Genomic DNA, 13,583 nt, shown 5'->3' on the forward strand with positions numbered 1-13,583 from the left:
GAGAAAGATTACTGGCTGAAACAGAGAAAAAAATAGGTGTGTTTGCCTATTAGACAAGAAAGAATTAATTGTCGCTGAAATGCACTCGTCTCCGGGTTCGATTAGGTGGTGTAGACGATGAGCTTGTTCCTGCTGTTGGTTGAGACTCAATCTGTTCAGGTACTTCTGCTGTGTGGTTGATATCTTCATCCATGAGGTATGCCGGTTTCAAATTGTCGATTGAGATTGCGATTGTTTTATCGCGGATTTGGACAATGAAGTATTTTTCGTGACGTTCGACTACACGATGTGGTCCAGAGTATGGCTTGGAGAAACTTGCTTGGATTTGGCCTTGGCGAATGAAGACATGGCTGGCGGCGTTCAAGTCCTTGAATTTGAAAATTGAACGATGTCCTTGTCTTGATGTTTGTTCTGGGGCTAGGTTGTTGAAGTGGTTTCTCAAGTTCTGGACGAGTTCTCCGGCGCGGAGCGGTTTATTCGATGGTGCGACCCATGTGTCATTGTGACACAGTAGTGCAGCCTTGAGCTGCCTATGGAGGCGTTCGACGAGGCCATTTGCTTGTGGATGGTAAGGTGTCGTCACGAGGTGTTTAGTTCCTAGTAGATCATTTAGCTGTCTGAAGAGATCTGATTCGAATTGTCCTCCTCGGTCGGATGTGATTTGTAGTGGCACACCATATCGGCAAATCCAGTGCAGTAATAGTGCTCGGGCAATGTTCTCCGTAGATGCCGTTTCCAGTGGCACTGCCTCGGGAAAACGAGTAAACCTGTCGATGATTGTGAGGCATTTGCGGTGTCCTCTGGACAGGGGTAATGAGACGATGTCGATGTGTATGTGTTCGAATCTCTGAGACGGAAGTTCGAAATGAGCGATTGGAGCTGACTGGTGCCTAGTTATCTTACATTTTTGGCACTCTATGCATGCTCTGGCCCACTCGCGGCAGTCGCGATTCATATAAGGCCATACGTAGCGTTGAGCGATGAGCTTTAAGGAAGCTTTATGTCCTGGGTGCGCAAGAGAATGAAGCGAGTTGAAAACTTGTTTTCTCAATTGCTGTGCGACGTAAGGACGTGCTGAACTCGACGAGACGTCGACGTACAGTTCCACCTCGGTGTCCGGGAAACGAATTTTATGAAGGTTTAGAGTTGAAACCGGGTGATTTCCTCGTAGGATATTTCCCAGCTCAGGATCGGAGTGTTGCGCCTCAGCTACTTGTTGTATGGTGACGGCCGTTGAAATCGATTCTAGTCGTGATAAAGAATCGGCGACGACATTTTCATCACCGGCGATATGTCGAATATCAGTGGTAAAATTGCTGATAAAGTTTAATCGATGAAATCGCCAGGGAGTGGCTCTGTCAGGTTGTTGCTGGAAAGCGTGCGTTAGCGGCTTGTGATCTGTGTGGATTTCGACATGTCGTCCTTCAAAAATGTATCGAAAATGGCGAATAGCTTCATAAATAGCGTGAAGTTCCCTATCATATGTCGATAACTTGCTGACATTAGGGGCGAACTTCTTGCTGTAGAAGGCTAATGGTTGCCAACCCTCTTGACGACGTTGCTGCAGAACTGCTCCGGCGACATGATCTGAAGCGTCGGTGAATATTGCCCACTCGGCGCTAGTGTCAGGATGCGCGAGGAGCGCGACATTGGCTAAGGCTTCCTTCGATTTCGTGAAAGCCTCGTTGAGCTGTGGTGTCCAGTCGATGAGTGTACTACCCTTGACGTTACCACTCGTCAGTTGATTCAGGGATGCGAGGAGTTGTGCACGGCCTTTAATGAAGTTGCGGTAGAAATTTATCATGCCCATGAATCGACGCAGCTGTTTGATGTTATTTGGCTGAGGGAAATTCAATAGCATCTCTACTTTCTCGGGTAGTGGTTTAATCCCTTGCGCATTGATGAGATGACCCAAAAACTTCACTTCTGGCTTCCCAAATGTCGACTTCGCGGCGTTGATGACGAGTCCATGTTCTTGGAATCTGTCGAAAAGTGTCTTCAGGTGTTGAAGATGCTCTTCCTCGTTGCGCGAGGCGATTAACACGTCGTCGATGTATGGGAAGGCGTATGACAGGTCTCTCGTGACTTCGTCCATGAAACGTTGGAACGACTGAGCTGCATTGCGGAGACCAAATGTCATTACTGGGAATTCGAATAACCCAAACGTAATGATGGCTGTCTTCTCGATGTCTCGAGTTGCCACAGGTATCTGATTAAACGCTCTGACTAAATCGACTGTGGAAAATATTGTTTTCCCGTGGAGCGTTGCAGCAAAGTCATCTAGGCGTCGAATTGGGTATCTGTCTGGAATGGTCCTGTCGTTGAGTCGGCGGTAATCTCCGCATGGTCGTACATCCCCTGTCGCCTTCGGTGCGAGGGGTAAAGGAGATGACCAGGACCCTTGGGAACGACGAGCAATTCCTAAATTTAGCATATCTTGGAAACATTTCTGAGCTACAGCGAGTTTATCAGGTGCTAATCTACGAGCGTTACTCGATACTGGGGGTCCATCTGTCGTTCTGATGTGGTGGACTGTCGAATGTTTAGCTCTGGAGAAGGCTCCGTCAGGTTTCGTTATAGACGCATATTCTTGAAGTAGCTTCAGGTACGGTGAATCATCGTGTTGCTGAAGCACTTTAATAGATGCTACGGTTTGGTTTTCCGTCGTCTTACCCGGTGTCGACATGTCCGTTACAGTATCGATGAGGCGTTTGTTTTTAAGGTCGACGGCGAGACCGAAATGGCTGAGGAAGTCGGCGCCCAAGATCGGATGGGTAACGTCGGCGACCAGAAATCGCCAAGTGAAGTCATGGCGCAGTTTTAAATTCAATGTGAGGACTGCGTCGCCGTAGGTGTTAATCACCGAGCCGTTTGCTGCAAAGAGTTGATAAGGGATCCTTCGGAGAGAAGGTCGTCGATTATGTGGAAGGACGGAAACGTCTGAGCCCGAGTCGATGAGAAATCTCTGACGGCTGGCTGTATCGTCGACGAAACGGCGGTTTGAAATAGGGGAACCAACTACCGCCTCTGTTGATTCTCCTGGCCTTTTCCCTGAAACTTACATCCTGGTAAACAAGAGCGTGCTTTGTCGCCATAAGCGAAATGATACCAACACGTTTCGAATTTTTTTGATACTTTCCTGGATCGAGATCGACTACCTCGCCTTTTGCGAGAGTCGGGTGAGGTGCGGAATGGCGAGCGACTCGGCCGTGACCGGCCGGAAGAAAGCGCGGCCACCTGCTTAGTCAGTTCGGCAATCTGGTGCTCCAGATTCGGGCCTGAGATTGCGGTAACTGTGGGCTGAAAGACCTCGTGTAGTTTGTCCGCAAGTTCTCCCAGTTCGGTGACTGAGGCGTTCTTCTGGATTATCAAGCAGACCTTGGTTTGCTCTGGCAGATGTGAAATCCAGCGAGTCCTTAGAACTTCTTCGTCGATATCTGGCACCAGGCTTCGTAGATAACGAAGGTACTGCGAAGGAGTGCGATCTCCAATGCTCTCGCGATCGAGCAGTTGGAGGAGATTTGCCTCCCGGGATCTAGAAAAAGATGATATTAAGGCAGATTCAAATTTTTGGTACGGTATCTCTGTGGGTGGATTGATAATTAAATCCTCCACTTCCGATGCAGAGCGAGTATCAATTAGAGGAATAGTTCGGTAGTATTTATCAGTTTCTGTGACGATACCACGGTTCCTGAATTAAGCTTCCAGCTGGGCGAACCAAAGGGCAGGCTTTTCCGTGCTGAATGGTGGTGCTTTGAGGTCAGCAGTGACAATCGTTGACACTCCCGTCGCAGGTGTCGGGAGACCTGTGACTGGATCAACGGGCATCGTGGAATAATCGGGCGTTGTGAGTCCGTATTAAATTCACCAACACAGCACAGCGTCTATAGGGTGCTCAGCAATGTGTCGGCACTCAGCTGACGGCACTTGGTAATACACACGCGGAATTATCGATTTAGGAGTGTTGTTGTCGAAAACGGATTAGGCAAAAATTCACTGTTCTCCGGGCACTGCTTTGAAGTGTCGTGAGGTGGCCTTGGCGCGTTTGTTTTGGTTCCGCAGGCTGGCTATCGATACTGAGGTAATGCTATGGAATGTTCTCGAAGGTTCACCTAACGAGAATTTTCCATACGCCGAAAATCATCGTTTACGAGATACTGCGGCGATGATTTAAACAATACTTTTATCTTGTCGACGATTATACAAAACAGTGAGGCTAGGCACTGAGAAGCACTAATGCACTAGCTAACACGTTGGAGAATGATGTGCGGCGAAAAATTAACTCGGCCACCCGGTCAAACAAATCGACAAAATGTGAGATTGCTTGCAATTGTTAACGTAACTGATTTGCAACAAATCACGTCGGGGTCATCAATGAAGTGAGTTGGGTATTTAGCTAACTCAACTATCAATTATTAAATATTTATCGAAGATAAATTTATTACGTGAAAAGATGTATACAAATCAAAGTTAAATTTAGACTACTCAATCTGCTGCTGGTCAGGCGCGATAATAATTCGGGTCGAGTGTTAGTGTATCGGTGTACGACAATAGGCGAAAAGGGCCGAATAATAACTTCGTCTTAATTTCACGTCGTTGGTGTCGATGTGGTAGGATACCACATACATATTAATCTTGTAACTACTGCATTCACCCAGGGCGGATGAAAAATTGTAAGTCGATGTGAATTTTTCCCTATCACATATCCGTTTCGTCTATGCATATATCACCACTGATGTCATCAATTAATCGAAATTTGATTATATCGATATCTTCAACGAGATTTCTGAGAATCATTTAGAGATTGATTCGGCATTTCCAAGTTGTGAGTCAAAAACTAATATCTTTTATTGTTAGCTACAGATGGGGAGTGATGTTGATGGCCTTCTCGGGGTGCTCCCTGAAAACGAGTATATTAATGCGTACTTTTCGCGTATTTATGGCAATCTGACATCGAAAGTCAGATGACAATATTCTTTGTTATCTCTATCGCTATTGATATACTCGGCTAAACAATCGACAAAATGATTAAAATGTATATGCATTCGGGTAATACTAGAACAGTGACCACAAAATTCAGGGTTTCGTAATGCCATCAGCAACATAAGAGCTGAAACCGATGATATTCGATTGGCCATTTAAGTTCCAATCGATCTTCGTTGAAAATGAATTTCACCCTCTTGAAATGAAAATTAAGGAATGAAACTTGGACTATCCATTGAGAATAAGATTCTCAATCGAATGCCGCTGGTTTCATCCCTTAATCTTCATTAGGAGGTGAGAAATTGATTTTTTTTTAATCACGGGTTCACCGCGGGCACTTCGCCCACAGAGAAACTGAATCGACTAAGTTTCTCCGGCGGTTTGAAAATTCATTTGAGCCCCTTCAAATGAAAATTAAGGAATGAAACTTGGAGTATCCATTGAAATTAAGATTCTCAATCGAATGCCGCTGGTTTCATCCCTTAATCTTCATTAGGGGGTGAGAAATTATTTTTTTTTTATTACGGGTTCACCGCGGGCACTTCGCCCACAGAGAAACTGAATCGGCTGAGTTTCCCCGGCGGTTTGAAAATTCATTTGAGCCGCTTCGAATGAAAATTAAGGAATAAAAACTTGGAGTATCCATTGAGAATAAGATTCTCAATCGAATGCCGCTGGTTTCATCCCTTAATCTTTATTAGGGGATGAGAAATTAATTTTTTTTTAATCACGGACTCAGCGCGGACACTTTGCCCCCCGCGGTTTGAAAATTCATTTGACCCCCTTAAAACTGAAAATTGAGAAATGAAACTTGGGCTGTCTATTGAGAGTGAAATTCTCAATGGAAGGCTACGAGTTTCATCCCTTAATCTTCGTTAGGGGGGAGAAATGAATTTTTCAACAAAATTAAATATTAATTGAGGGCATTTTTCTGGATCAGTTGGCGTGCACCTATGAAACTCAAAATCCCTCAGTTTCGTTGAGATCACAGCACGTTCATTCATTTTCACTCATTCCCCCACTCACGGGCTTTCTCCCACTCTAGTCATTATTGACGCTCTCGTACGCTCTCTGTTTTACTTACAGGGACGTTAACGGAATTAGTTCCTGCGCCACCGCTACGCAATATTGCGGCTGAAGCCTTTCCATAAGCGCTGGTGATCTCCCGTATAATCTCTGTTCTTGAAGGTTCAACAGAAGTTTAAATAAAGTAAAGTGTGCTCCCCTAAGAGCTTGCATTATCGTTTTATTTATAATTAAAACTCGAACCCTGGCATCCGGTGAGTGAACCAGTCAACTTCGACGGAGTCCTCTTTAGAGATTTTGAGGCTGACGAAGCTGCGATTTTTAAAACATTGGTGCGCAGCCTGGTAAGAGGCGCCACTATCCTCCTGGTAACTCAGGTAGGACATAACAGCATTTTGAGTACCTCCGTCCAGTTACCCCCCCATTTAAGAATTTTCCGATTTTTCTCCGTTTTATAGTCGTATGCTGATGATTGATGGTTGATAAAAAATGTTTGCTGGTGATTACTTTTTTAAAAATTTAATTATAAAAATTTGTATTAAAAAAAAATCGGATGACCCCCCACTATACACTTTTGAAATTTTCTCACCACCAATAGTCGGAAAATCGTTTGCTGGCTATTGCGGGTCCATAGACATCAACTTAATAAATCATATTAATGAGTAAATAATTAATTTTCTCCCGACGCTCAGGGAGGTGATGGAAGTTATCCCCCCCACTTGATAGTTCAAACATTTTTTCGTCATTAGTCGATAGGAAATCATTTGATGTTGATTGAATCCTCCTAACATATGGAATAATCAGTTGAGATTTATTGATCGCAAAAAATTGTGTAAATGAAGTGTTCCCGTTCTGACATAGCCAATATGCGACGATATGTTACGATGTTCCCATTTAAATGTTTACAGTTTTCCGAATATTTGAGGATATGTATATGAGACTGGGATTCATCTATGTAATGAATGAAAATCTTTGACTATTTCATCAATTTTGGTTACCATCAACCTCGCATTTTTCAATGATTTTTTCATCGGTGATACCATTGTTTACCGGGAAAACCGTAACAAAATCAAAGATAATTAATCGGGGGGATGAAGCCGATTTCAGGATTGGATCATTTGGAGCATAAATGTTGGATAAAATATTTTTTTTTCTCAAGAAAATCGAAATTGATTTTAGGAATTCGACTAATTCTACATGCTGTTTTCAGGATTTGTCAATCAACTCGAGTGAAACTATTTTTTGGATAATCTATCCTAATGTCCCTACATTCTAGAAATCAGTTAATAATTCTATAGAATAAGAGTCATCTGTTTTATAATACAAGTCATCAACGTTACTGGAATTAGCTCATTTTTATTTCAGTTCGTTTTGTAGGTCAGCTTGAATCCTCCAATTCTTACATTTTGGTAGTTAGGGGAAAGGAGAAAAACAGTACTTTTCAGAAGAATGTTTATTCCACTACATAAATAGCTCCCTGCGGCTTAATAATATCACCAGGTCCAGCCGATTGTACTTTGCCAAGTCCACCATCATACGTCTCCCACCAACTATTCGATGCACTTTCCCGGAGACAATACGTCATAAATCTATCATCCGAATGAACAATTACTCCAGCAATTCTCCATAAAAAAAGGGAAAGAATGAGGCGAATTTTGATGTCTTAAATCATTCACAATTGCTCGACAGACTTCTTTATCCTCTGTATATTTAGGACACGCATCGCCGAAGTCTTCGTGGTGGGAGCAACAGAATTGTCCAGGATCCTTTGTAATCGTCTGGACAATTCCCATGTCCAGTATGGTCTGAAAATTAATATTTTATTTTTTTCAAGTATACTTTCGTAACTAATAATGAAAATATTCCACACTCAATTCAACAAACTCTGACCTTCACTTTCGCAAAAATCAACGGAACTGTTTCTATGGAGTTAGAGGACTCGAAAAAAAACTTTCTAAGTGTTGTGAAATTTCCCTATCGCTCTTACGCGACCTTACCTTACTAGTCAAACAATGTCAGTACCTCAGCGATGATTTTTTTTAGTTTTCTCCATCTTCATGGAAGAGAACAGTACAATTTTCCGTTTTGATGTCGAAACTGAATAAAATCAAATTAAATTCCATTAAAGATCATCATCAAATTAATTGGATTCACAATACCAGTAAAAAAATTATTATTACAGGTGTTTGAACCTTAAGAAAAAAAAATTGTCCACGGTAAAAGGGATCATCACAAAAATCGTGATCTTCTGAGATGATTGCCGCAGCTAGAAAAGTATGTGCAATTCCAGAGAATACTTTATTCAACACCGATGAACAATACAGCAAATCTCCCGTCAACTTCTGAGAAGATCCAGAGTTAATCGATTTGATGAGGAATATTGCAAATAGTTTCTCGGAGTTATAGTGACTATGACAATGGAATGAAATTTTTCATTTCTCTCTAAGAAAACGTTAAACAATATTTTCTACTCACCTTCGTTGAACTTCTATTTTCCTCCAAACAATCCAAGTTTTACGCATCTTTATGCCTGGTATAAACAATTTCTCCATTTCACAAATGCCTTGAAACAGAATTTCTAATTGGATTTAAAAACCACCAACGGAAAAAACTGAAAATAACTTACCTTTTAATACGTACGAAGTCATTTGGAGAATAATTTTAAGTCACTCCTATCCTTTGGTGATTAAAAGTCATAGGGTGAGGATTATCGTTCGAATCCACACCAATTCCTGCGAGAATGATCGCTGTTCCCGCACGAAAATTTTTAATAGAAAACCCTAAAGAATTTTAGAGGTATTTCTATAGACTTTCTATAAGACTTCTGTTGAATTTTCTATACGTTTTTTGCCATTGTCTTCTACGTGTTCGATAGGAGATTCTATAGAAAAAGTGTATAGAATTTCGTTGTCTATGGAATTTTTTCGGTTCAGATTTTTCAAGTTTTTTCATTAGATTTTTTTGGAGAGAAGAAAATCAAAAAATGACTTGAAAAAACTTAAAAAATTTGAGTCGAAAAAATTCTATCGAAAAATGAAATTCTATTAACTTTTATTTTCTATTGACATTTTTCTATACAATATTCCCCATCGAACATGTCAATAGAAATAGCAAAAAACGTATAGAAAATCCAATAGAAGTTCAATAGAGATTCCTAAAGAATTCTTTAAGGTTTTCTATGAATGTGTTTTGCCGCGAATTAACAATTACTGAATAATTCTGATGGAGTTGTAAGTTCCACCAGTTCAAATAAAATAAAAATGAAATTAAACCGCGGGAAACTGTGACACGCCGTATCGGTTCTTTATGTCACTTCTGATTAAGAAATTGAACGAATGAGGTATGAGGGAAGCGATTGTATAGTAAAAAACTTGATGGCAACACCAACAATTTCGATTTAGAATTTATTTTACTAAACACTGAATACACTTGGTGTGAGCGTGGAAGGTAGAGAAAATTACTTGTTTCCACTTTGGTGAACAAATTATAACTAACTGTGTTAACAAATTTCGGCGAGTGGGAGTTTTTCCGAAAAGGCGGGCAATGGGATGGTACGGAGTGTGATGTGGTTGGTCAATACTAGAGGCAGAGGGAGGAGGGTTGATTTGATTAGTTCTTGAGGACTAGTGAGTATCAGGAGTCTACTAACTGGGAAGAGGGTAATTAGGAACTCAAAATTTAGGGCCTGACCAAACTGGCGCCGAGCGGGCTCGTAAACGCCAATTGCAAGGGATTAGTCTGTCTGGAAAAACTAAAAGCGGGCAATGAATCGATAAAAGGTGAGATTGGCACTCAGAAATATTGAGGTGGACAACAAAACAAGGATTTAGTTATATTGGAGGGACAATTCAAACTCTATTCGGCAGTTCTGTTTCAAAACATCTGTTGGGGACTTTGCCTACCAATAAAAATTTGGGAAAAAGAAGGAAAGGAAAACGAAGGAATGGGCACTTTCCGCTTCTCAAAAAAATGAGGAAATTCTTATAATAATATCCTAACAATTGCGGGCTTGCCACGCAACAGAATGCTTCATTTCGTATGGACAGAGAATAATAAGGAGTCAAATCTAGCAGCCAATTTATTATTGAATTAATGGCAGCAACTTCTCGGATAATTTTTTTATTGTACATCCGAAACGATCTATCCCTCAAAAATCAGAACCTAGATAGGAACATGATAATTCATGCAATTAATGGTTAATAGAATTAAGGAAAGAATTCGTTATCCCTATGCTTAACAAATGCCGAGGCACGCTCTCTGAAGTGATTCACGATGAGTTTTATGTGCCTCTCAGAGAAAATATGGCACTATTGGTTTCATTAGATGTATTAGACATACAATTCGGGAATTTGACACTCACGCATTTGAAACATATTAGAATTTCACAACTTCACGTTGATAGGTAATCCAGGTAATGTTACGCTCCGAAGTGCCCGGTTCTTTACTTCAAAATGACAACCGACTGATCGATCCTTAGCGGCCATATTGGATTTAGTGAGTTTAAATCGCCATTCGGAGCGTCGATAGAATGTTAATGGTTTACATCCTACTAATATTGAATTAATCAATATTTATAAACAAACAATCAACATCAAATGATTTCCTATCGACTAATGACGAAAAAATGTTTGAACTATCAAGTGGGGGGGATAACTTCCATCACCTCCCTGAGCGTTGGGAGAAAATTAATTATTTACCCATTGTTCAAAATCCCGCGGTCAAACGTCAGGATGACCAACCGGATGACCTCGGCCAATCACCTTTGACCATCGTAACGAGAGGTCACGATCGATCTCGGGATCGTTACGATGGTCGGTACACCATCAGATAGCAATCGGACAAGAAGCGTCGTCAAATCTACGTAATTCCTCCAGGGAATTATCGGCAAGAATTCGGATAACCAACGCGGTTGGAACCGGAAATTATCAATCGGTTTATAGAGTCCACTCATAACGAAGAACTTTTTAACAACTCGGAGTGCATATTGTGTGTATTCATTTTAACTAAAATAAACCAGCTCTTCAACACACCCAGTGCCTAGTTATTCACCCTCCGGAACTTCCTCACCCACCATCCCAACCGGCCCATCAATCCCACGGCACATCAAAAATCAAACATTGGTCCTTCGAGCCGGATACGGGAGTGAAGTGTGTGAAGTGTGAAGCGGAAAATCCAACGTGGGAAAAGGGACGCCGGCCACACATTAAATCTACGGGGCCCACATCACAGACCCCACGGACTCATCGAGGACAACGGTCGAATTCCTCAAGGGATTACGCACGTGATACGCACCGGGCTTTGTTTACGTCGGATTCCTCGAGAGGTTACAAGGTCGACCACACCAGGCGCTCATCTTCATTTATCGAGCGCGTTATCGATCGACGAGACGGTCGGTAATACATCGGCGGCACATCATCTACTGTCGGTAAATAATTACCAACGCCGATCGGTAAGTCAACTATTTCAAACGTCCCGTGTCAACGCATGTGCAACATTTCAAGTAAGGGGAAGACATTCAGTTGGATCCAAATTAAATAAATTAAAATTAAACGGATAATCATTAAATCATGGAACGAGATGAATCCAAATTGTGGACCACGATGATGGAGAAAAATGATAGAATGCTCGCATCGTTGGGAACATCGGAAAACCCCGGCACCTCATCGGAGGAGCCTTCCTCCAAGGAACCGGAGTCGGAGCCGGTCTCCAAGACGCGGAGGTCAATTACACCCTGGCCTAGCAGCGTCAAAAATCGGATCAGGATCCAACTGATTCGGATGAAATCCGTTCGGGAAATCATCGAAAAACTCGGAAGTGAAGAAGCAGGATCACTTCGCTATGATGAGCTCCAGTCGCTCCGGGCCGTGGTAGGGGACACGTGGTCCAAGTTCTCGGCCTACCACGAGAAGCTAATTGAGGAGTCTTGCGAAGAGGCAATGGATCACCCCTACTTCGCTGAAGACATGTTTGCCCAAGCAGACCGGGCCTATCGGAAGGCAATGGAGGAGCTAGGCCGCAGAACGGCTAGCCTGCCACAAAGGGGACCGGGCAACCAATAAGGATCCTCAACTAGCCATCTGGAAAGGCTACAGGTGCCGGAGTTCCACGGCACCTACTCGGAGTGGAGAAACTTCCACGACGCCTTCGTCTCACTTGTCCATAGCCAGACCGGCTATTCGGATATGGACAAGATGATAAGGCTGAGGAAGACCTTAAAGGGTTCGGCAGCGGAGCTTATCACCAATATCGGGACTGGAGCTGCCCATTACGAGACAGCTTGGAAGAAACTCGTAGCTGGGTACGAGAATCCAAGGCTGATAATGGCAGCCCACCTCAACCGGTTATTGAGGCTCAAGGAGGTGCGGGAACTGTCATCCAAGAGTCTCCTTCAAGTGATCGATGCAGTGACCGAATCACTGACGGCGTTGAAAAATCTCGGGGCTCCAACAAACACGTGGGACATCATGGTCTGCCATTTAATCAGGAAGGCGCTGGATCGCAAGTCCAGTCAGGACTGGGAGCTCAAACTGGGAGACTCAACGGATCCCCCGAAGCTGGATAGCTTCTTGGAGTTTCTCCGGGCCAGAGCGAGGGCAAATATAGAGCGGGAGGGGGAGAAGACGAGCTCGGAAAGGCCGAAACAAATCGGCAAAGGCCTTCCACGGTACATCATCGGGACCACCATCAGAGGCCTCAAAGGGAGCCTCAACCAAGAAGACGGCCTGTGTGGCCTGCGGAGGGCCACACTGGATTGGGCCAGAGTGCATGAAGTTCTTCGGCACGAATGCCGTCCAAAAGAGGCAGTTCCTAATTGACGAGGGACTGTGCTACAATTGCTTGGGGCCTCATCGGGCAAGTAAGTGCAAGAGCACTAGGAGGTGTCGGCACTGCAACGGGTTGCATCATACGCTAATCCATGAAAGGAAGCACGATCTACCGGAAATCTCAACAAAGGCTAGCACATCATCGGAGCCTAGCACGAGCGGTTAAGTAGCATTTTATTATCCATTATAATAAATATGGCTACATTAACCGCTGTGTACGTTGACAGGAGACAACAACATCACGGGAACCAGAGCGAGCATCAAAGAGGATCCTGTCAACGAACTAGCGGGACCAGCATCACGCCAAGACAAACAACAAGGCGCATCACCATCGGGGAAGAGGTCGACGACCTCTCAGAATCATTGCGGGGAACTTCAAAAACCGGAAGTGTACCACCATTCGGAAAATCTATCGGCAAAGCAACAACATTCGGGTGATAATTTACATTCGGCGGAAAAGCAAACCGGACAGCAATCCCATGTAGAAGCCATGCCTCATGAAGAGGAACCACAATCGGAACAGCAACAGGACAATCACCACGGGGATCAACATCACTCGGAACCGCAACCGGCTAATCAGGTGGACACACGCAACGTTTTGGAAGTTCAAGAGAGCTGTCAACGGAGAAATCAACCAAACTCCGGGCCGACGGGCCGATCCTTTTGGTTTGAAATACGGACCAGCAGAGAGAATACACCCAGAGGCTACGCTCAGTACAGATATGATCGTATTTGACAACGAACCTGGTA

At 43.3% G+C, this 13,583-nt stretch overlaps 1 protein-coding gene across 1 annotated transcript; it reads right to left on the reverse strand.

Annotated features, from left to right (window-relative positions):
* Window positions 1-3,018: 3,018 nt before the first annotated feature.
* LOC135161492 (uncharacterized) lies at window positions 3,019-3,828 on the reverse strand. Its single transcript, XM_064119096.1, has 3 exons — window positions 3,741-3,828; window positions 3,578-3,671; window positions 3,019-3,535 (listed from the first exon to the last, which is right to left on the reverse strand). The coding sequence occupies exons 1-3, from the start codon at window positions 3,826-3,828 to the stop codon at window positions 3,019-3,021; spliced, it is 699 nt and encodes a 232-aa protein (XP_063975166.1).
* Between the last annotated feature and the right edge of the window lie 9,755 nt (window positions 3,829-13,583).

The sequence above is a fragment of the Diachasmimorpha longicaudata genome, chromosome 4 (assembly GCF_034640455.1).
Source record: "Diachasmimorpha longicaudata isolate KC_UGA_2023 chromosome 4, iyDiaLong2, whole genome shotgun sequence".
Lineage (NCBI taxonomy): Eukaryota > Metazoa > Arthropoda > Insecta > Hymenoptera > Braconidae > Diachasmimorpha > Diachasmimorpha longicaudata.